Source organism: Corvus moneduloides, chromosome 6 (genome assembly GCF_009650955.1).
Source record: "Corvus moneduloides isolate bCorMon1 chromosome 6, bCorMon1.pri, whole genome shotgun sequence".
In the NCBI taxonomy this organism is placed as follows: Eukaryota; Metazoa; Chordata; class Aves; order Passeriformes; family Corvidae; genus Corvus; species Corvus moneduloides.
Genome location: NC_045481.1, coordinates 17,328,041 through 17,351,172, shown reverse-complemented (window position 1 = coordinate 17,351,172; position 23,132 = coordinate 17,328,041). Strand labels below are relative to the sequence as shown.

Genomic DNA, 23,132 nt, shown 5'->3' with positions numbered 1-23,132 from the left:
TGATGGAAGAGTCTACCCACAGAAGGAGCAGGGTATTTCACTCACCACCTGACACTGCAGTCACGCAGAAGACAGAGCAATTCTGGAAACCTTGACTAAAACAAGTTTCTGGTTGGCTCCCAAGAACAGCAAACTAACATCAGGAATTCCTCCCAAATACAAATTCCCCTTTTCTTGCCCTATGAAAAAATGTACTTAACAAGAAAAGTGAGGTATTTTCATGAGGAAATGGAGAAGCAGAAGGAAGGCAAGTAAAATACTTTCCAAGTTGTACCTTATGACACCCTGTCTTCAACTCTGAAATGCAGCGAGAGGAACACAATAATCACTCCAAAATCCACCTCAGGAGAGAATGACTTGCTTAAATAACTTTCTTGTACTAAGCAAAGAAACCTGCCAAGTAACTTCAAAGCCATCCCACAATACAACATAGATTACACATCCTTCACTAAATACACCTCTACTCTTGAAGGTTTCAAGTGTTGTGCTGGCACTATGGGAAAAAAGCGGTTCATGACTGCAAAATTCACCAAGAGTAGAAGACGCAAGCCTGTTGTGACCACTGATGCGGTGTTGAATCAGCACTACGACAGCAAGGGCAGGGATGTTTTTCAATATCCAAGGAGAGAGAACCTGTGCAACCAGGAACACTGCTCAAAGGCCAGCTCTATGCCATTCACTTGCAGACAGCGATGACAAGAAAAATATGCCTTACTCTTTTTGGTTCAACTACCCATCTCTCATTTTAGTATCATGCTCCTCCAAATGAAGGGTATCACTGCTAAAATAGAACTAACTCAGAACTGTAGCTCCTTCATTCACATGAGGCAGAATTAGCATACTAGTATCAAAACTTGGAAAATATATTACATAACGAATTTTAAACTATTTGTCTGGCAAGTGCTCAGGAAGATTTAAGATTAGATGCCAGAGTTGGTCTGCTGGTTTGTTTAAAACTCTATTGCTTATCTTTACTCATTGGTATTTCAAGTTATCAATAAGGACATAATGTTGCTTGCTCTGCTCTCCTACATAGATTCTCCAGTTTTAAATAGTTTTTTATGGGTGGTCACAGATAATACTAAAATGTCACCCTCTACAACAGCTTGCATATACCTTGCATTTGAGTCTGGTGGGTTCTCTAGTTACTCTGTTTTTTAAACAATTATTCACAGAAACACACAAAGCATTGAATCATCTGAGGTCAGCTACGTTTTTTCTGGGTTTTTTTTTGGTTTGGTTTTTGGTTTTTGGTTTTTTTTAAATTAAGAAGTACAACAGCTAAGGAATTCTTAAAGAAAGAAAAACAAAGCCATTGCCAACGATTCCTATTATTACAAAACGCATTCCTCAGATTCACTGCAAACTTACATAAAAATTACAAATAACTATTCATGCAGTTTAAGGACAGATTTTCTTCATTCTCTTTTAACATTTCTAGCACAGACCAGTGAAATTCTCTATGTCCAGCTTTAAAGAACCGCGCTACAGACCTTGACCGCATTTTAATGACAGTGACAACTGCTTACTAAGCTTTTAATTTTCATAAAAATCCCCCTGACCTACAAACTTAAGAGAGCCAGAAATTTCCCCTGCTCTCCCAAGGAAAGTTTGGCAGTGTTAGGTGACGGCTTGACACCAAGCTGAAGTAAATCTGAAGTAGTATCTGCATGCAGCGTAACAAAACCCTCACAAACACTTCTCCTGCATGTTTTCAATGTTTTTTTCAGTAAAGCAGCAGTCACAGCTCAGCTCAAGCACAAAAGTGAAGAAGCGTGAAGAGACTAGCTAAAACACAATTACATGACCATAAACATATGCTCACCTAATGCATGAAATTGATGTTTTGATGGGAAAGCTTGCTGGAGTACAGTGTTCAACCCAAGTAAGCCAGTTGCATCAAAAAATCATCAGCATTTCTCAAGAAAACAACAGGTTGGGGCTTTTTAAATCTTATTTTGCTCCAAGTAAAAACATCCATTACTTCAAATCATGCAAGTCCAAGTCTTTGTTTTTGCACTCGTCTCTTGGTATTCTAGCTCACTTGTTCAGTGAGCTACCCCAGCCACCAACTCAGCCATCAAGCTTTTAATCTCCTGATCTGACTTTATAAAAATGGCCCAGTTCTTCCCCAAGTGATGAAGCTGCATGAACCACCTCCATGTCTGCTGTTCTTCCAGTCACAAAATGGGCACTGTCTTTCTGACTGCAGAGGCTGGGTGGATATATTACTTCCCTGAGAATGGAAGTATGGTTAGAGAGGAAAAGGACTACTTTATCTCAAAATGAAATAAAACAAAAAGGAAGCCAAGCATACAAATAAACAATGATACAGGAATAAAGAGGCCAGATCAGCACTGAGAAGTAACAGCTGAGAAAAGGGAAGGCCGTGGTATTCCGTAGTCAAAAAACACAACCTATTTCAGAGGCAAGACGCAGTGCGATATTCTGTAACACAAGAAAGCGCCACCAAAATGGACTGTGTTAAAGGAGTTCAAGTCTCACCAGAACAAGACATACCAGAAGTTTTCTTTGTACCTCTGGGCTTGTATGTGCTATCAGAGTGAAGGGCCCTGCCCTCTGCAGCCGTGCCCTCCGAGGCTGCCCCACCCCCTCCCCCACAAACCTGCAGAGAGAGCCCCATTAGCAGAGTGAAAGGCACAGATCCTATGGGCTTGTCCACCTGCCCCAGGTAGAGCAAAGAAACAGTGGGCACGGGACTGACTGCATTTGGGTTTTACACAAATGAAGGAATTCACGGGCTTTTAAGCAATTTTTTACCTCAGCACTTTCCCTCGTGTACAGAGAAGTTAGGAATGTCTTCTAGTGCATGACTTAGACACCCAGCAAGTCTGAGCTGCAGCCAAAGACTGCCAACCCAAAGCATGTCTCCAGAGTCCAGGCTCCTGATCCTGCAATGGGCACTTCAACAACAGGTCTGGAATGATTCTCTATCATTATTTCAATCACAGTGACCCACTGCCCATGGGCACATCTGGTCCACTGCTCCTCCAGCACATGTCCATTAGTACAGGTAAGCCCACACAAAATGATTGCCTACATACAGCAGTGGATCTCCTACACCACATCAGCTTCCCGCTGCCCTCATCATAAAACGATTCCTCCAACAGGCTCAGGAGGTGTTGCACTATGTCACCCAGTTCCAAGAGTCTTACTTAGCTTGTTAGATATGTCCTAGTTGAGTTCATATGCAAACCACCCTATGAAGCTATTAGGCTGCCACACGGAAATCCTGCAAGCAGCTGAAGAAAGCAGTGTCATTAACTGCCCTTAAACAACGCCTGGCTCCTATATAAAGTAGATGTTGTTTCATGCCAGTACCTAGCAACCCCAGACGTTGCCCAAAGTCTCTGCAGGCTAGGCAAAGTCTGGGTGCTGAAGAAGACAGGCTGAGAGACTGTGAGGGAGGAACAAAGTGCAAGATCAAACAGACACACGGAGACTGGGCTGGGAAAGCAGCAGAGCCCAGAAGACAAGCCTGTAAGTATGACAGGCCATCACAGGCATGCTTGAGGAGATTAGGCAGCCAGTAGCATTAATAATGCTGTTTCAGCCTACAGAATTTCTGTGTATACATGGAAAGTGTAATTATCCCTACTCTATTGAAAAGAAAATTGAGAAGATGCAGAAACGAAAGAATAAAAAAATCCTCAAGGTCACCTATAAAATCCAAGGCAAAAAGGAAAAAAAACCCCGAGACTCCAGACCAACAGCCCATTTAGTGGGGTGTGCTAATTTCATATTAGAGGTGCACTTATTTAAATACCCACTGGTGATCCATGCCCTTCACATTATCTACATTATCTACAACTGGAAAAGACATGAATTGCCTTTTCTTACAAATATATAGTTACATCATATATGAAAACGTAGGGACGATCTTAAAACACAACCCTTCACATAACAGATATTAAAAAAATTATTCAACACTTATATCTGTGCTAAAGGTTTGCAGGTCACTTTTTGCCTGTCACTGTATTAATGACAAAATAAGCCAGTAAGTGAATTTCCAGAGGAAGGGGTTAACAGCTAGCAGAAATGTGTGAGGGAGTAGGTTGTACTAAATCCATTATCAGTGACAAACAAAAATAGAAATAAGGAAGACCTGACAAAAGCTAATGGATTTGCACCATTTCCCCCATAACTGTTTATTTAATGTATGGGTTTTCCTTGCTTAGTGTTTAATATTGGTTTGCATGATAGGCAACTTTGATAAATGGTTTGAGAGGCTCCCTGGATGTGGGGTCTCCAAGTGTTCCCCGGGCTCTTTACAGAAACAAAGCTGTGCTCCATCCCAAGCCCCACTCAGCAGCCTCAAAGGATCCCTGTCACCTCCAAAAGGCACACCCTCAAGAATAACCATCCTCCTGCAACAGAGACCTCAGTGCTACCCACACCCATCAACACACACATTACTTCGGCTACTTACATACACATTCTACTCTGCTTGTGTCCCATTTCTATGCTAGGTTCAGAGATAACTTATTTTTTACTATCATTTCTCTTTCCTCCTCCTCCTTCTCATGACTGAATGAAACCCCAGAAAGCAAAATAAAACATCTCCTCGTGCTGCAAACATCCTCCAAAATGAAGCAACTCATGACTGCAGTGAAGTTTTCATCTCATTCACACAGTCCAAATCAGCAAAAACACGTTGAAGCAGGGCCTCAACAGCCCAAATGTCATAAACTGAAACTTCATGGACTCAAAAAGTTCTGGGACTTCACCACAATTCGGCATTTTTGCAAGCAGCCTTCCACCCAAACACCAGGTACTACCACAAGCCTCTAGAGAAATGCCTCCTAAATTAAACAGTAAGATCAATGGCTCTGCAATGAAGACAAAACAGGGAAAGACCAGTTTAGCTCTAGGAGCAAACCAGCCTCCTGTGGGGAGGTCAAAACCCAGCAGCTACAGTAAGAACACTCCCTCTTAGACACTGGGCACTCTGGTGGGACTAGAACTGCAGTGCCTGTAAGAGAGGGCTTTCCTCACCTAGTGGGATTTGGCATCTCATTTTTACTGTAACCCAAACTGAGAAAGAAATCTCACCTGAGAGCCACACCACTGAAACCGACACATGGCCAGACAGAGAGCAACAAGCCCTCACTGGGACCATCTGCAGAGTCAGAACACTACCACCTAAGCAATAACCTCTTCCTGTGTCTTTCGAAGTGCTGGCCATAAAAGCCTTCCTGCACCAGAGCCTTCCAGCATAAGGAGGCTCCAATCTCAAGATGGCAAGAAAATTATATATGCAAGCAGAGGCAGGGAACGGGCTGCTAAGCCACCTACCTGTCTCCATTGACTGCCATGCCACAGGTCACTACAAGCACCCTCTCCCAGCCCTAGCTGTACCTTTGGTCTCCTCTGGCAGCAGCGCATGAACGCACAAAGCTTCTTCCCACACCAGCTCCAGCCCATGGATGGCTGGAGATAGCCAGGGCCATGGCATTACCACAAGCAGAAACAGGAGATGCTGTGGCACATGGGTTAAATACAGCGTTTCCACCCTGGCAGCAAGGACAGTCCCCTCACCCTCCCTGAAAGGGCAGGGCAGCGGCACCCACTGTGCCACAGCTGGGGAACCTGCATCCAGCCCCAGGAGATGAGCAGCCTTCGAAGTCAGGGAGGGAGAAACAGGTGAGAATTGTCCTTCTGTCCTTCTGCATGCAGTAGCAGGGGGTGAAAGAAAGCTACATTGTCAGGTCTTATCCAAATCATCCTCAAGGTGGAGTAAGTTAAAAAGAACAATGCAGGTGCTTTTCACTGTGGAAGCCATTAATTCAGACGTACTTATATTTTTTCCCACTTTTACTTTACATCTGCTGCAGAAGCAAAGGCTTGTAAAAAGAGTAAGAAGATGAACTTGCTTAGTCTTCAAAGTTTAATTCACAAGAAGCTTCATTAAAACTGTAAGAAGACTCCCTTTAATATTTATCTCTACACAGCCATCTCAAAAATAGACTTAACTATAGGCTTTTTCTGTCTTGGGTTTTTTAGGTGACTGTATTTTTGCAAGAATGGCTACACAGGTTGCAACTGGTAAAATACTAAAAGTGGCAGACAACAAAGCTTGGCATGGAAAACTTCTGCAGCATAAGCCACTCGATCAAGTGTATTTTAGAGTGGATAATCAGCATCTGTGAGCACCTCCATCAGTAAAGCATATCTGAAATTGTGCAGATAGTTTATTATTAAACACAGGAAAGTGATTACATTAGAGAAGTAATATCTGAACTCACTGCTGTGCAAAAAAGGAATATTTAAATCTACAATTTTTCCAAGGAAGCTAGCAAGTCCCTGATCAAAACCCACATCTTGGCAAGAATAGAATTCACAAGTTTATTCATGTTATTTCCTGGGCAGACTAGTTCTACATTAGCAGAGCATTAATCAAAGTCTAAATACTTAACAAATCCTGACTCAGCATAAATTATTCCTCTATTTAAAAGTCTACCTCATTTTTCCAGATGCCATTCCAAATCCCACAATGATTTTGCTATTTCATAGAAACAGTAAAGAAGAAGTGAGTTTCCTCAATTTCACAGGAGAGAATCAAAAGGCACGTGAGAGAGGCAGCAGCAGAGAGCCAGACTGCAAACTCACTGAAACAGACCCAGCAGAAATAGGAATGTTCGGGATGCTCTAAGCTGGTAGCAAACAGGATGTGAGCATCAGTCACTGTGTGCAGATAACAGGTTATTCAGAATAGCAAGTTCAGGCACAGACTGGGCCTTTTACCCAGTTAGGAAAGAGTGGGAGCAAGGAGGGGGTAAAAAACAGCTTTCAACCTACACACCACAGCCCGGCCTATTTGGGTTTTCCCTGGCTTCTTTTTAACTGAATTATCTCACAAGCAGTCATTTTTCATTTTCAGGTGTGATGTTCACAGGACGCCCCCATGAAACAGGAAGCCTGTGTGTGCTTGTAGTGTACTGAAAGAAGAAATGACAGGCTCCTCAGGAAAACAAGACACTGGACAACCTCAGCAGCACCAGCAGCCCTGAGAAGGGGACTGGGGCACTTGCTGAAAGACACACCATCTACGGAAAGAAGGATTTATGCTTGGCTTGAACAGAACAAGAAGAGAAACAGAGTTTGGAGAAGGTGAGGAGAAAATAAGTTGGATGGAGTCTAGAAACTTCAGGAAAAAAGCTGTGTCAACTTCTACATGGGACTAAGTCACCATCTTCACCTCCCACTCCTCGATGTTTACTAGGAAGCTATTACTCATTCTGATCATTGCATACAAAAAGGCTGTTGATCAATATTGCACAAGGATGATTAGTGATCAGTGATTAAACATCCGTGTATGAATTTATCTGACTTAACATGCCTGGAGTGGAAGGAAACAGGGAGAAACAACTTCTGAGCAGACTCCAGTAATGAAAATCGACAACTTGCCCAGCATCAGATGATGATGTTGTGAGGAGTTCAGAAGTAACAAGGAAGAGAAGATGTATGATATTCTCAGAAGGTTAAAAAGTTGTTTTCTTCCAAATTATTCATGATCAAATATGCCTTTGAACAAACCTACCATCTAAAGGAAGAGAAAATCTCATTTAGGGATGCCAAAGCAAGGCTATTTTGATGACACAGGTGTCATGCAACCAGGCCTGCTGTGACTTGAGTCACTGCTCCAGGTCTCCTGTGATCTTTTCCTTGATCAGTTTCACACAGGAAGCCTTCATAGCTGACACGCCAAAAATAGCATACAGTTTACGAGTGAAAATCCTGCTTCAAAAAAAGGCTGCAACTTCTTTCTTTTTCAAAATGCAAATGCACTTTCAGTACAGTGCAACGACGACTGAAAGCACTTCCCCTGCATTCCTCAGACAAGTGTTTATGATCAGTTACATTTAGAGATGATGCAGACAGCAAAAAAATGAGAACTAAGGCACGGGGGGTGGGGGGGGGGGGGAACCACAAAAATAGCAATTGGAATTGAATATCTGAAGGTGAAAAGCAACCAAAAACATACAAACACCCCTACAGAGAAAAATGCACAGTGAGAAAATGAAGTCCAAACTGCTGAAGGCCCTATCCAAAGGCTGAACAAAAAAGGAATGGACACCTTATATTGACTCCATTCATCCTACCAATACTGAAACAATTCAGCAGCAGTCATCTTACCTCTCAGAGTTGCATTATGTACCAAATCCTGCTGGAAACCAGTAACCAGCCCTTGAGCATGCTGACGGTGTAAAAACTCACCACTGCTTGCCCCCGCAAGAGGAAGCCAGTTACACCAGCTCCAAAGCACCAGCCCATAAAAAGGGCTGGCTGCTCCAAAGGGTCCTTCTCTCTTCATAGTTGCACCCTACGACCACAAATGCTGACAGCTGCACTGCATGGTGAAGGACTTCTGTAATTAGCGTTTTTTTTGCAAAAGACTCTCTCAGGCAATACCAAACACACCACCAACAGAAGACCTTGAAAGAAACTTGACAGATTACAGCTTTATTGCAATCTCCAGAATCTCGCTTTAATGTTGGTGATTCATAGCATTTTTAGCACGTTGGTATTCTAGATGTTTCTATTAGAAAGTCATGAGATGGTGGGGGGGGGAGGGGAGCTGAGCTGGGGGGCAAAACAAAACCTTTCCAGCTGTCTTCATTTCTATAAAAGAGCTTGTAAAAGTTCTTAAAGGCTCTAAAATAAGGCACACAGCCCCTCCCTTCATTGCTTTAAATGACGTGATTTTTAAGCCAATTTCATAACTTTAAAGATACAAATCTCTATATAAATACCCTCCCACACCACTCTTATCACGTCCATGCATATTATTACACAAACACACCCTTAGATGCTAACATTACTTGGTCTAACTTAAAAGCCATTCAACACAAACAGAAAATTTATTTGGGCAATTGCAAAATTCCCTTCCTTTCCAAACAAAAGCATGTCTTGGTACACAGTGCAAGAAGACTGAAGCTACACATGGCATGGACTGAAAAGCTGTTTAAACCACTCTAGAATGGTTTTATTTTTCACCTGATGACAAACAAGAAGAATCAACAGACAGTCAAAACAGGAAAAAAAGCATGTTTACTGATGAAGCAAGTTCTTCCCCTTTTAAATGAATGTCTAAATTAAAGATTCAAAGTGCCAATCCAACAAGTTTGCAAACCCTGTTTTATAAATAGCAAGGGGAATAAATATAAGATGATGTGGCACACAAGTAGGTAACTCTACCATAATTAAGACACGGACTCTTGTCCTATCAGCCCAAGCCAGCCAAATGCATTTCTGGCATACTGGATTCTACTGGAAGGTGAGTGCAACTTGAGTGCTGGTGAAAGAGCACAAGGTAATTAGCAAAAGTGGTTAGATCATAAGCATATTTACTTTGAAACTAAAATAATGCAAGAATTTTAGCTGGTGGGAGGAAGACATTTTCCTAGCCACAGAAGAAAAGGATGAGAAAGCAAAACCCTTTCTACAATTTCATTGCTACAGATTAAAATCAAAGCTTCCTAAATGATTTTTTTTTTTCCCAAACAAGAATGACAGAAAAAGTTGTCCCTTAATGGAAAGGGTCATAATTACATTTCTGCTTTCCCAAATTCAAAATTAGTCAGCTCTAAAAACTAACAGCAAATGACACATCAAAGCAGACTTGCTAAGCCAAGAACAAGGAACTTTACTCCTCCAAACAAATGCAGCACTGCCCAAAAGGCAGTGAAATATTACGGGTGTTTTAACAAAACTTGAAACAACAAAAAATTAGTCAAAGTGGAGGTGTTTTACTACATTTTAAATGCTGATTTGTTTTGGAAAAAACAAGAGAGGTGGTTCAGGTTAGTTAAGACTCTTAATTTAGAGTCATCTGTTTAGACTAACTGGTAACCAGTTGCGGCAAGACATCTTTTCCAAGGAAACTTTGCAGAGATTAGCTCAGGTGGTTAGAACATGGTACTAATTATGCCAGGGTTGCCACTTGGATCCCTGTCTGGGCCATTCACTTAAGAGCTGGGCTTGAAGGTACTTGTGGGTCCCTTCCAACACAGAATATTCTGTGATTCAAGATGTACCACTATGACAGAATCTTGTTTTCCTGGCACAGAGACACAAGCAATAGAAAGCTCTACCCAATTTTTGCTACCATTTTATCTTAAAAGTGTTTGGATGATCTAAAAAAGCAGTGTGACTCTGTAATGCTTTTTTTATATGAAATATATTGATATACACACACATATATACAGATAGATAAAAAAAAAGATTTTAAGCAGAAAAGGGAGGTACATCATAAACAATAGAATTGCTTTTGCCTCAAGAGCTGGGAGCTAGTACTGGACTGAGTCCTCTGTGCAATCTGTCTCCATAATAGCTTCTTTCCTCTTTCTCTGCTATGCAGCTAAAAGTCTAGAAAGTATTACATATCAATATAAAATTGTAAACTAAACCTACACTCTTTTACAAAAGCAAGGTCTGTATAGTTAGCCCTGAACATTGAAGGGGAAAACCTTCACCTGTATAAAAGAAAGGTAAGAGAGAAAACACAAATAAATTAGTGTAATGAGTAATTACATAACAATAAATGCATTACATTAATTACCCAAACAGGAAAAAAGATTCTGGACAAGTTCATCCAACTGCTTCAAAGCAAACCACACAATAGTACAAATGTCAGCATTTGTCTCACTCTCAGCCATCTCAGCCACATCCTGACTCTCCAACTTCCCATCTCTCCTAACTGAAGACTGAAAACCTGCACTTTCCATGCACACTATGCATTCCTTCTTACTTCAGCTACACAGGAAAGCCAGCAAACTACTTACACCATCATATCACAAAAAGGTTTTTCACCCAGAGGGTGGTTGGGCACTGGAACAGGCTGCCCAGGAAAGTGGTCACAGCACTGGCCTGACAGAGTTCAAGAAGGGTCTGGACAGTACTCTCAGGCACACAGTGTGATTCTTGGGGAGTCCTGTGCAGGGCCAGGAGTCGGACTCAATGATGCCTTCTAACTCAGGATGACTATGATTCTATTCATGTATAGCCCCTTAGTCCTCAAGTACTTCAGGAAGGGTAGAATTATATAAGAATCATATAATTATTTCCAGTTAAAGTTATTTATAAATATTATGTCTGAAGGGAATTCCTGCAGAACTGAATACCTTTTGGCACAGGGTGTTCATCCAAAGCGTAATTGTAGCTTATACACCAGCAGTGGGCAGTTTTTAAACCTGTCAAACATTCTCTCTGAAAGCCTGCAAAGTGCTCCCAGGAGCAGTGATGATCTCTGGAAGTGCAGTGATTCTGTTTTTCTGGGGCTTGAGAAGGCTGCACGGAACCAGCCACTGCAAAGCAGTGGTACTGAGGAGAATCCTTCAAATACAGCTTTTCCTGCATGGGAAGGACTTTAGTCCTAAGGATGAAGATCTTGTCCTTGCAAGGTCTGTCTAGTTCTTCTCAACTATTTTAAGAAAAGATATCTAATTGCAGAAGTGCTACATTTATTACATTCTGAACCACTAACCTTAACAGTGATGTTTAACACCCCTCCCGCTAATGTAAAACCAAGACATTTCATGAATGATTTCCCTATTTTTACTGACGCATGCAGAACCTACAAGAGGTAAGCGTTCCCACTCTCCACGCTAAAGGGTGAGGAAAAGAGACAAAAATGTGTAAATGAAAGCTTGAGATAAGGTATGCCAGCAACTAACCCTAGTCTTGCATTAACCCCCACAGCCCCTGCAAGTTGCACTGTAGACACTTTTTTTCAACTGTAAAGTCAGAAATACATTTATATTAGTTGCTTCATCTCAGTGAGTACCTTCCCACAGGTAGGCAGCTGTGGGATCTCATAAACATAGCTGTGGAGCACAGGCTAATTTTCTGCTCAAAGCTTGAATGAGTGTGAATTCACCATTCAAGTAGATTCTCTTATGCAAAATCCCATCAATAAGTTTCTGCTCTATGTACTGCCACAGACAATTCTCCATGCCATTGAGACTTCCCTGTACAGAAGCCTGTTCGTGCCTCTGCTTACCAACAGTCGTCATTCAGCAAGTTACACTGGTGCTTCAAAATCCTGAGAGCTCTCAGCTAGTGGTAAATTGCTACTCTTCACTGCTGCAATGAAATATAGCAATTCAGCATGCTGTAGATAGTGTTTTGGTATCTTAAGTCACTGGCTAAGGGCAGCAATTTGGTTTCTTTTCTACTTCAACAAGAAAAAACCCACTCACATGTAAGATCCTTAGAATGAGTCCTCCCACAAATTCCTACACTAGTTCCCAGGACTGTTTCCGTAACAGTCTGAACGGAATGTGAAGAACTAAACAGAAATAAATTAATTTAACAAAATTAATTAATTAAAACATACTGTCTTCAAAATTATTATTATGGATAACTAAGCAGGATCCAGAGGCATCATTTATGGCCACATCAGCTACTTTCCACAGCCCTCAGTCCCAGTTCTGTTGTTGATACTCAAGAGTAAATCAAAAGCAGCTTTTGTGAAGTCAGGAGTCCAAACCAGTGGGAGAACAAAAAAAAAAAAAAAAAAACAAACAAGTAATGTTTCGGGCTAAGAAGGGCCAACAATGACCCACAAAAAATTCAGGAGGAAAAAAAGCTGTATGCCAAAGCAGGAAGGTCACTCCCTTTCTTTCTCTCCCCTGTTGCTTATCTTACATGACCTCTATCACTGATGAGACTGACACCGCTTACAGCTACCAGAAATTTAGGACTCTTTTAAAGCCAGTTTTGTTGCCAGCACGTAGATAAACCTTGTCAGCATCGAGACTTTTATAAATGTACTTATTCTCCAGAAAGGATAACCACTGTTTTATTGCCATTGCAATAAATGGCCACACATAGCAGTGACAATGAGCATGTGTAAGTGCACTCTCCCAATTACCAGACATCTCAGCAGCTCCAGCCACTTGATCACTAAGATCTGAAGGCTGCAGGCTAAGAGGAATCATGGACACGATGGCATGGCAGAGCCAAAGTATTCTACACCCTCTTGAGTAATTAAAGGTGAGAATTGCTGTGAGCTTCAGTCCTGGATGCTAATTTTGTTCACAGGGAAAATATCTCAGGAAGCTCTTGCTAAAAGCAGCACACCTGAAGAAAGTGTTTCTTGCCCTCACCTATGAGGCCATTTAGTCCCAGGGCAGCCAGACTGCTGAAACCACCCACAGAGCCACTCTCCAACAGCAACATGCCTGGTCCTCCAGAACAGCCGGCTTTGCCTCCACTATTAAAGAAAGCATACGGTATTACTTCTGTGCCTGAATTCTTCCAAGCCAGAGAAAAGACACACATGAATTAAGTCCAAAAAACTAAGCTACAAGACTGAATAAAGCATCCAGGCACATATTCAGGATGCACTTTACCTTTAAGGGTGTCAGAGCTCAAGTGTCAAGGACAGGGACTCGTAAGTGCACCTGAACCAACCACCCATGTTTCTCTGTTGCTTGTCAATGAAGCACTGCCAGACAAGCAATTTTGGCAATTCCTCTCTTCCCCAGCCCACCCATAATCATTTCTTATCTCTGGAGCTGAGAGGGTACCCCAATTTTAGCCAGCTCTGAGACACTGGAGCAGGTGGCGAACAGTTGGGGGACGGAACTTAAACTAAGCGGGAACTCAACTGAATGACAGATGTTAGGAAGCTAAATAGCTTTTTCCTTGAGACCAAAATTTAACAACTGAATCGTAACAAGCCAGTTGCTACTACTGAAGAAAGCAAAATCTCACTGTTTCTAAACTACTTAAAAACTGACAAACTAAAAGTACCACAAAATCAGCAAGATTCTTACGTATCTCATAAAAATGAAGTTCCCCCAGTATCTTCCTTTACCTAGAAGACCTTTACCAGACTTGTATTGGTTAAAAATACCAGACTATGTATCAAAACATAAAAGCAAATTACTTAGAGAGAAAAAGCTCTATTATCTTAAAAATACATATAAGCATGGGCCACATCTTTCCCTAGATGCTTGCTAAGCAAAACTTAACCTGAGGCAGGCACATGGGGCTTTTTTCTTAAACAAATCTGTGTTCACAAGAGTAACTGAATAGAATCATAGAAGGGTTAGGGTTGGAAGAGACCTCAAACATGATCTGGTTCCAACTCAGTCACCACGTGCAGGGACACCTTCCACTAGACCAGGTTGCTCAAAGCCCCATCCAGCCTGGCCTTGAACACTTCCAGAGATGTGGCACCCACAGCTTCTCCAGGCAACCTGTGCCAGTGCCTCACCACTCACACAGTAAAGAATTTCTTCCAAACATCTAATCAAAATCTCTCAGTTTAAAACTGTTCCCCCCATGTCCTGTCACTCTCTGCCTGTATAAGAAGTCCCTCTCCCTCTTAAAAAAGAGTGCCCTTTAGGTACTGGAAGGCTGCAACAAGGTCTTTCTGTAGCCTTCTCTTCTCCAGGCTGAACAGCCCCAGTTCTCTCAGCCTGTCTTCATGAGACATGCTTCTGCCCTCTGATCATCTTCATGGTCCTCCTCTGGACCTTCTTCAACAGGTCCATGTCCTTCCTATGCTGTGGGCCCTAGAGCTGGATGCAGCACTGCAGGTGGGGTCCCACAAGAGCAGAGGGGCAGAATCTCCTCCCTCACCCTGCTGGCCACGCTGCTTTGGATGCAGCCCAGCAGAGAGTTGGCTTTCTGGGCTGCAAGCACGCATTGCTGGCGCATGTCCAGCTTTTCAGCCATAAGAAGCTCCAAGTCCTTCTCCGCAGGGCTGCTCTCAATGACTTCATCTCCCAGTCTGTGCTCGTGCCTGGGATTGCCCCGACCCAGATGGAGCACCTTGCACTTGGACTTGCTGAGCTTCATGACATACTGCTTTGTTATAGCTACATGCAGTGCTTGCACCATGACCTCATCCAGCAAGTCTGCCCAGTCTTGCAATGACAGAAGTTAACTACTTTTATATGCTAACCCACCACTGACCAACATACAAATGACAACCAGCCAAATTAAAAAGTCACACAGGGTCCCTTGTTCCTAAGGAGTTTGCCTTATGTTATTCTATACCATTCATTTATATTAACTAGATTTATGATGAAGATACGGCAATCAGCTGAAAATAACACAGAAGGGGCAGGTATAAGCAACCTGCAGACTGCCACCCAGAGCCCACCAGGCCAGTTGTGTGAATGACTTTACCAATAACGCAGTCGTGCTGCAGGACTGAACTAAGGTTCAGTGGGGACGCAGTAACTGCCTGAATCCAGAGCAAAGAAAGGAAGTTTCTACCGCAACTCAAAGGCTACTTCAGGCTGCCTGAAGAGTATTCTCAACTCCTCAATTATTTTCAACTGCTGAGTTATGACCAAGACTTTTAAATGTTTTTTCTCAAGGTCTTCATCCAGGAAAAGAAGCCACACAGCACAAATTGCTGGGCTCTTTCAGACAACGTACAACACCTCCCTTTTAGAAAAGGAAGGAGGAAGTCTAAGGGACACATATTTAGTAATTAAAATGGATTCTTTTATGTTTTGCCAAAGAACTGAAGTGCAAGACAGAAGCGCATACACTCAGCCACACCGGCAAGCCCAGTTCACCGATGTTCAGCTACAACCAGAGTTAGCATGGCCACCATCGTGGGCCTGGTGCTCAGGGGCATGTCTTGCCACATTCACTAATAGACATGTAAAAGCGCTCCTGTGTGCCCACATCCTTCAGCCCGTCATCAGCAAGCCAGAGTGCAGCTCCAGGATCTGTGCTTCTTTTGCTGGCAGTGACAACAGCACTTCATTATCTCTCTGACAATTGGAAAGAAACATAGGAGGTGATGAGGACATAATGACAGCAGCATGGATAAAGCCTGACAATTGATTTTATAGACATCCTTTCCTCTTCCATAACAGCTTTTCAGAGGATGCACAGCACAGGTTCACACAGAGCCACCTCTACTGCCAAAATTAAGAACCTTGGGCAATACAGAGAAACAAATCTTGAAAAAACACACGTGCACACATCCTGGTGCAGCTTTTGTAGAACCATTTCACCCATATCTTATGGACCCGATCGAGCACCAAGCATGTACCTGACTGAACGTATTCAAGCAGCCCCACTGGTTTAAGTGCAGCCTGTGCTCTCAAATATAAGAGCATCCCTCACCCCTTCCCTTCCCAATCTTCTCCTCCTGTCACCAGGTCAACTCTGAGCTGGCTGGAAGCCCCAGGCACAGCTTCATGCCAAATTAAACAGAGCTGAGCCCATGGCCTGTGCTGACACTGGTGTTCCTCTGACCACAGTAACCATGAACTAAAAAAGGAGCTGAAAATGAATCCAGCTAAATTAGCCCAATGAAAAATAATCCAAACTAAACTATACAAAGAGTTTTCAGCCTGCTCATTACATAGTGACACATGTGCCAGTAGGAACTGAAGAGGGGCTTGCAATACAGCCCCAGATCAATTCCACCTCCCAGGAAAGGGAACAGGCAGCCAGGTTCATCAGGGTTCATGCAGGAGAACGGCAGCCCAGACTTTGATCACTTTAAATCTGCTGTAAAACACTAAGAAGAGTCACTAACACAGGCCACTTGAACAACAAACAGCACAGTCCTGCTCCTAAAAGGAAAACAAAACAAACATCTCCAGCAGAAGAAAGCCTCCCATTGCATTTAAACTTCTGTTCTCATTTTGCCTTAACCTTTACCTTGTGGCAGGGACTACATCCATTACCCCACCAAGCAGTCATGCATCATGCAGCTGCCAGCCCTTCTTCTGTAAGGAATGGCTTGTCTCAGCAATCCCAACTGGCAATCCCCAGCCTCCCCATCATCTCTACTCCCCTTGTCAGCACAACTATTAGCTGGACTGCACTGTGACCTGAATTGAGGAATTAAGATGAAAAGCAACACAAGAATTAAAAGAAGAGGGAAAGGTATAAATCCAGTCAGATCAGTTGTTTGTCACAGAAACACAAAAGTTCATGTGCCACGAAGGTGGTGGAGCAAACAGTCACAAGTGAGGGAATGCAAACACAGCTGAGAAATGGACTCATCAACCTCACCACGGCCCAAGCCCAGTGGTAAAGAGCAGCTCACTCCTGATTTCCCATGCTCTTTCAGTAATGCTTAACACACTTTGCATCATCTTTGCTGTGGGTGATGAGCACAGACAGGGCACCTTACTCCAGTTTATTTAACCTAAGTGGCCAATCTCTTCTGGTAGGTCAATGGCCTGTCACTGTGCAACCAACACCTCAGTTACGCAGCAGGGCACCTGCCCGCAGGCTATCTTAACCGAGAGGAAGATAACACAAATACCTTACATATAAGGTTCAGAGGAATCCCTGGATATTGCCAGCTCTTCATCATTACTTGAAAATAACTGCTTATGCTTTCTACAGCTCTAAAACAGTTAATTCAGGCAGATTCCAGTGCAAAGAGTTAGCTCTGATGTAAAGTCAAGCAGCTGGAAGCCAGTGAAATGAAGAGTGTTATTTCCATGCACAGCTTTAGGAAATCTATTATTTAAATATTCTGAATGATTCTGGGGTTTGCAATTCAAAAACAAAAGGGAAAGGATTCAAGAAGAGGTCTCCATAAATTGTCTAATATCTTGAAACTCCATTTACAGAATGGTTCTAGACTTTTATGATTTCTCTAGAGATGACCCTTGTTTCTCTGCATACCAATTTGAGGAGAAAATTTCTGATATTAGAGAGCTTTTTGGTATGACAGACAGAAATATAAGAAAATGCATTTCAAGTTAAACTGGACAAATTCCAGTTTAAAACCACAAAATATCCTTTTAATAATTAAAGAAACTAACAGTTGCACCAGCTTATTTAGGACATTAATTTATTAATGGCGTCAATATCACCTGAAGCCTTTAATGTGAATCTGAGGGGTTGTTTTGTTGGGTTTGGTTTTTGGTATTTTTTCACTTTTGCTTCCCAAACCATTATAACTGCAGTGAAATTCTGACACTTCTGTTATTTGGATCAGTCTAGGTGATAAAAGTAAAAACAGAGGAGATTGTTTCTATTCCCTTTCACAGGAAACCTTCTCAACAACATTAAAAGAGGGAGGACAGGGTCCCATCTCCCTCACCTTTGTGCACATGCAGATTGGATTAGGAGATTCTAAGAAAGAACAAGCAGGGTCCTTTTCCTCTCATTCCGTCTAGTACTGATCTTTCCACAGGATTTTACCTGTCAAAACCCCAGACATTATCGTATCAGAGGAGAGACATTTGCAAGAGGCACTCCTGAAAAGTCTCCTGTGCCCAAAGGGGTTCCCCACGGCTCCTGTCAAGATGCCCTGGCAGAGCACTTATGAGAGACAGTGCATTAGATGAGGACAAGTTAGACATCAGCTCTCGCAAAGCTCAAGGACCACTCGGGAGTCCTCAGATCTCAGAGCCTGCTCCAGACAAAGGAGGAGCCTGGCTGGATCTCCATGACCCAGTTATGGACCATGTACTTCTAAGAATAACTTCCACATCAAGCGAGGAGAATTTTCTTCTCCCATCCCCATAAACATATCCTTTACCCTCATTACATTTTTATTAAGATGTCCCTCAGCATAAGTGCCAAATAAACCTTTCAGATGCTTGAATTTCTTCAGCGTGCACACAGCCAGAAGCATGTGTGTGCTTCCCTATCTCAGACAACGCAGTGCAGACACAAAGAGGAGTCCTCTTGATAGGATGGATGCCCAAAGAAGCACAGAGCAGGGAAAAAACAGCAGAATAGCAGAGAGGAGCAAGGGGACAAAAGCTCCAACCTTTATAACCACAGGCTGTTCACAGAGACAAAAATACTGCAGCGAAGCCAGCAAGGTCAAACATCATTTCCCCTCATCTGATAACGATGACTGAGGAAGTTTGAATTCATGAAAGGCACAGACACATCACACACCCTGGAAAGACAATCCTACCAGCCTTTGTTCAAAGCAAGAATCTCTATACGAATAAATCAGATTTTCAAGGGAGGCAAAAATAGGTCTTGTAACAAAATTTTTCAGCCGCCCCTTAGCTCAAACAGCTCTAGTGGGCATAGCTATAATCACAGCAAACCTACATAATGGGTCTGAACTAGCTTAGCCCTTTCCCTGCAAGCAGAGAAGCTGCCACATCAGTAACTCCGTTGCTACGGCAACTGCTTACTTTCCATATCAACTGCAAACTCGTTGCTATGGAGACACATATACAAGAAAAATTCCTCTCTATAGCCAAGGACCAGATGGTAGGGAAGTCATGGACTAACGGGCTGTACTAAGTGGGACACAGACTACAGGACATTTAGATCTGTATGTTCACAATAGGATTAATCTGAACAAGTGAATTCACAGGTCTGGCAGTACAAACAAAGCCAGGGAACTCCGCATCTACTCCCCATCATGTGATAACTTCATACTCTGGCCAACTATTATTAAACTGCTGAGCTCAATGCAAAGAGGTTTGTACAATCAAGGGCTCAGCATTTTCCCTTCTTCCACCCAGCTCTCTGTCTCAACCCAGATCAGCCTCATCGCAGTTACACTAACAGCCACGCTTTTGGTTTGCCAGGTAAGCCTGATGGCACTGCAGCTGAAATGGAATAGCAGCAATGTAAAAACAAATCCTCTTTTCCCAGCATTCCACACCAGACTTAAAGCACCAGGACAGGGCAAGTCAAAAACCACAATGGGGATGAAGCCTGTCTTTTTTTTTCCTCTCTGTTACAATGATCTCTCATCAGGAAATTCAAGCATTCATATGCAGGCAGAAAAAGCTGCAGACTATTAGATGCATATTTAGCCCCATGAATATAAACTAGTGAAACTCAAGACTGAGAAAACTACTATGCAGAGGGAATTCAAAAAAGAATTAAGTGTTCAGCAGAACTTTTTTTAGAAAAACGATTACTGAAAGGCTACATAAACAAACACTGGAAAGCACAACTATGAGAGGAAAAGCTTCTAGCTTTTCACGAAGTGTCAATGCACATCAACCGGGAAATGCCTGCAGTTCCCAGCACTGATTAACTCCTTCCCTCCGTACTGTACATGTTTCAGAGCCCATCTTGTTAGCATTTCATAACATGCCATTTGCTAAATGCTGAGGGTTTTTTTTCATGCAAAACCAGTAAAACAGGCAGACTCCAAACCTGCAATTTGCAAAAACTGTCTGCAAAGGAGAAGCAGCATAAAATGATTCCTTACAGATGAAAGCCCCTCTTTCCCCTGCCCCAAGCCCCATACGAAAACCAGAGAACCCTTTAGATGGACACCTTCCTTCCGAACAGCAGAGGTATTTGCTGCAAGGTACCAAATCAACCCCAAGTGTGCGTGGACACACACGAAGGCATTTTTGAAGCCATCAGTTGACATTTACTGCTTTCCAAGTCCGCAATTAGCTGTCAAGCACCTGATTCAGCAACTCTGACCAAGGGCCAATTCTGAACTCAGGACTCTGTCTGCCACATCCCTTGGCCAGGACACAGGGAAAAACCCAGCAGGGGACTTGAATGACCTGCTGTGGTGCATTTTACATTTGAGATTCCCATCTCATTCACCTTAAAGCTGGCTAGCTGCAGTTACTAGCATCTTCGGGAAGTGCAAGAAATTCTTTCTCATAATCTGAGATTTTCCAGGAATTAATAAAACTCCACCCTGTTATTCATACAGGCAAGGCCTCCCACCACACCTTGTTGTCTAGCTGTGTAACCATGGCTGTAACCACGAATTTGAGACGTGGGTGACCAGTCATGCATTGTGCTGCGCCACCTCCCCACGGAGCAGTAGTGCAGTGTGGTATTGTTCAGATGAGCTCAGTGGACCGCCGGATACTTCACAGAAAGACATGAAGACAAGTTCCTCATAGGAAGGAAGCTGAAATCTGAATAGTCAACTTGTAAACAGAGGAAGAGGGACAGAACAGAACACAAATGGCAGTGTCAAACACACGCCTTGCCAGTTACAGTATTTTGGTGGTTTTTTAAGTGCATTGTGTGAAGATTTCGTACAATCTGGGACGGGGTCATAAAAGTCTGGTGTGGCATTTATTATTACAGTCTCACTTCCAAACCAGAATTTAAAACTCTGGCTTACACGAAACAAGATCCAGTTCAGGAACAGGTTTTTTTAGTCTCACACACAAGCTTCCACAGCAAATAATTGATAAAAATACCAACATACAGTGTGTGATCAGCAATATGGGGACAGTGGATTCCAGGTAATAATACTTTTTAAAAAGAAAGAAAAGGAAGATAGATGTGTCAATCCTTTTAAAAATGAAAGCTCCATAGAAAAGAAAGTTAACTCATCTAAAATGAAAAGTTGCTAGTTTAGGATAGAGTATGACTCCTCCTCTAGAGTTACTTAAGCTTCTATTCCACAGCTTTTAAAGTTAAATTGCACACAAAATAGGGAGAACAGCACCACCAAGAGAAGTCTAGTTTCAGGGTAATAAGTTACAAGACAATCCCAGCATTTATCTCACTGAGATACAAAAGCTGAGTGCATCTATTGTTTCTGCCAGGGGGAAGTGTTCACTTTCTGATCTTCAGCCAGTTTTAGAGACAGACCATGAGTGATGTGATTTTACCTATTTATTTCCCTAACCTGTGAGAAGGCCTCTGAAATTAATCCGCAAGCTGATATTTTTATCAATATACTCATACTTTGCCAAAGATTCATCCAGACCACTGCTTCTTGAGAAGGTCCCCTTCAGAAATTGATTCCTGATCCCAGGCAGACTGATGGAGTAGAAGGCTGCCCCCACTGCTCCGCTTGCTTCCCCATTCCCTTACACACAGCCTCTCTTCCTGCAGACGCTGCTGGGAAATCAGCAATGAACCCAGGAGACAACAACCGAGATCCAAAAGCAAAGATGTGCTCCCAGGGCTTCTGCTCTGCACCAGCTGCAGAAGTTACATGAGCCCAAAGAATGCCAGGAATTTTGGTGAATGGTAACCTTCAGTTCTGATGCCAGACCTGTCTCCTCTCTTTGAAGAGTCTCTCTAAAACCTGCTTGAAATGCAACAGAGCTTCATCAGCATTACCCTCCTTGTGTAAAAGAAAGAAAAGCTTTTTTGGGTTACAACACAGACCAGGGCAATAGAGATGGACTCTTACATAAGGCATACCCTTTCACTATACATTTGTATAAGCCAAGAACAGCAAGCAGCCCATTTATAACATGATTACATTCATCTAGTATAGCTGGAAACCATTACCACAGCATGATAACTAAAAACAGTATTTAACCATTATGCATGAAGACACCAGCTGGGGGGAAAAAACACACACACACACACTGAGCACTTTCTTAAAGATGTCTAGACAATGAATTTAATAAAATCAGAATGCGCAATGCTAAAGAAATGCTGGCTCTCTGAACTTAATCAACTATGTTACCAGGCACAGAGTTGCACATTCTGTATTTCACTGTTAAGGACATATTCTGGGATTAGCAGGTGAATATTTTCAGAGCCAGATAGGTTCCCATAGTTCCAAACTCACCTGACTTCGGTCTTTGTCCACTTTCTTAAAACACTTATTCAAGGATAGATTATGTCTCACAGAATTTTTCCATCCAGTGGGCGCATTTGCAAAATATGGAAAGTGTTCCAAGATCCAGTTGTATATATCCTTTACGGGCAGTCTTTTGGTTGGTGAATCCTCAATGGCCATAAATATGAGGCAGCTAAAGGAATAAGGAGGTTTGCAGTTGGGGTTCTGCTTGGCATCGTAGGGCATGTCAGAGTGGGCAGGAGACGGCGGCGTGTCATCACCGATGTCCTGAACAGGGCTAACGCTCCGTAACACTGAGTCCCCAAAGCTTTTCAGCAAGTTCTTACTCTCATGTAACCAGTTCAAATTAGTTAGTTCTTCATCTTCCATGGCCCCTCTATCTAATCTGATGGCAGGCAAAGAGAAATCTAGGTCCTCGTCATCGTGAAGTGCCTTTGATAAATCGCTATCTTGATAATGCTGGCTCAATCCACTGGGAACGCTAATTCCTGAGCCTTCTGGCTTCTTACTGGGAGGCATGACTGGACCCATTTAGACAGCAGCTCCTGGGAGAGTAAATCCAAAGAAAGGGAGAAGGAGAGAAAAGTTAGCTCATAAAAAGGTCCTGCGTAACATTTTGACAGCTTTTCCCTAACTGGTCACTTGGCTTTTGCCATCT

General features: G+C 42.7%; 1 protein-coding gene across 9 annotated transcripts in view; it reads right to left on the bottom strand.

The window, feature by feature from the left end:
- The window catches only part of FOXN3 (forkhead box N3), a 212,444-nt gene that overhangs the window by 113,630 nt on the left and 75,682 nt on the right, over positions 1-23,132 (bottom strand). For all 9 annotated transcript variants that reach the window (XM_032113454.1, XM_032113453.1, XM_032113455.1 and 6 more), the window contains one exon: positions 22,463-23,019. In XM_032113454.1, coding sequence (XP_031969345.1) covers positions 22,463-23,005 — 543 coding nt within the window. In that variant the 5' untranslated portion in view covers positions 23,006-23,019. The remainder of the gene's footprint in view (positions 1-22,462; positions 23,020-23,132) is intronic.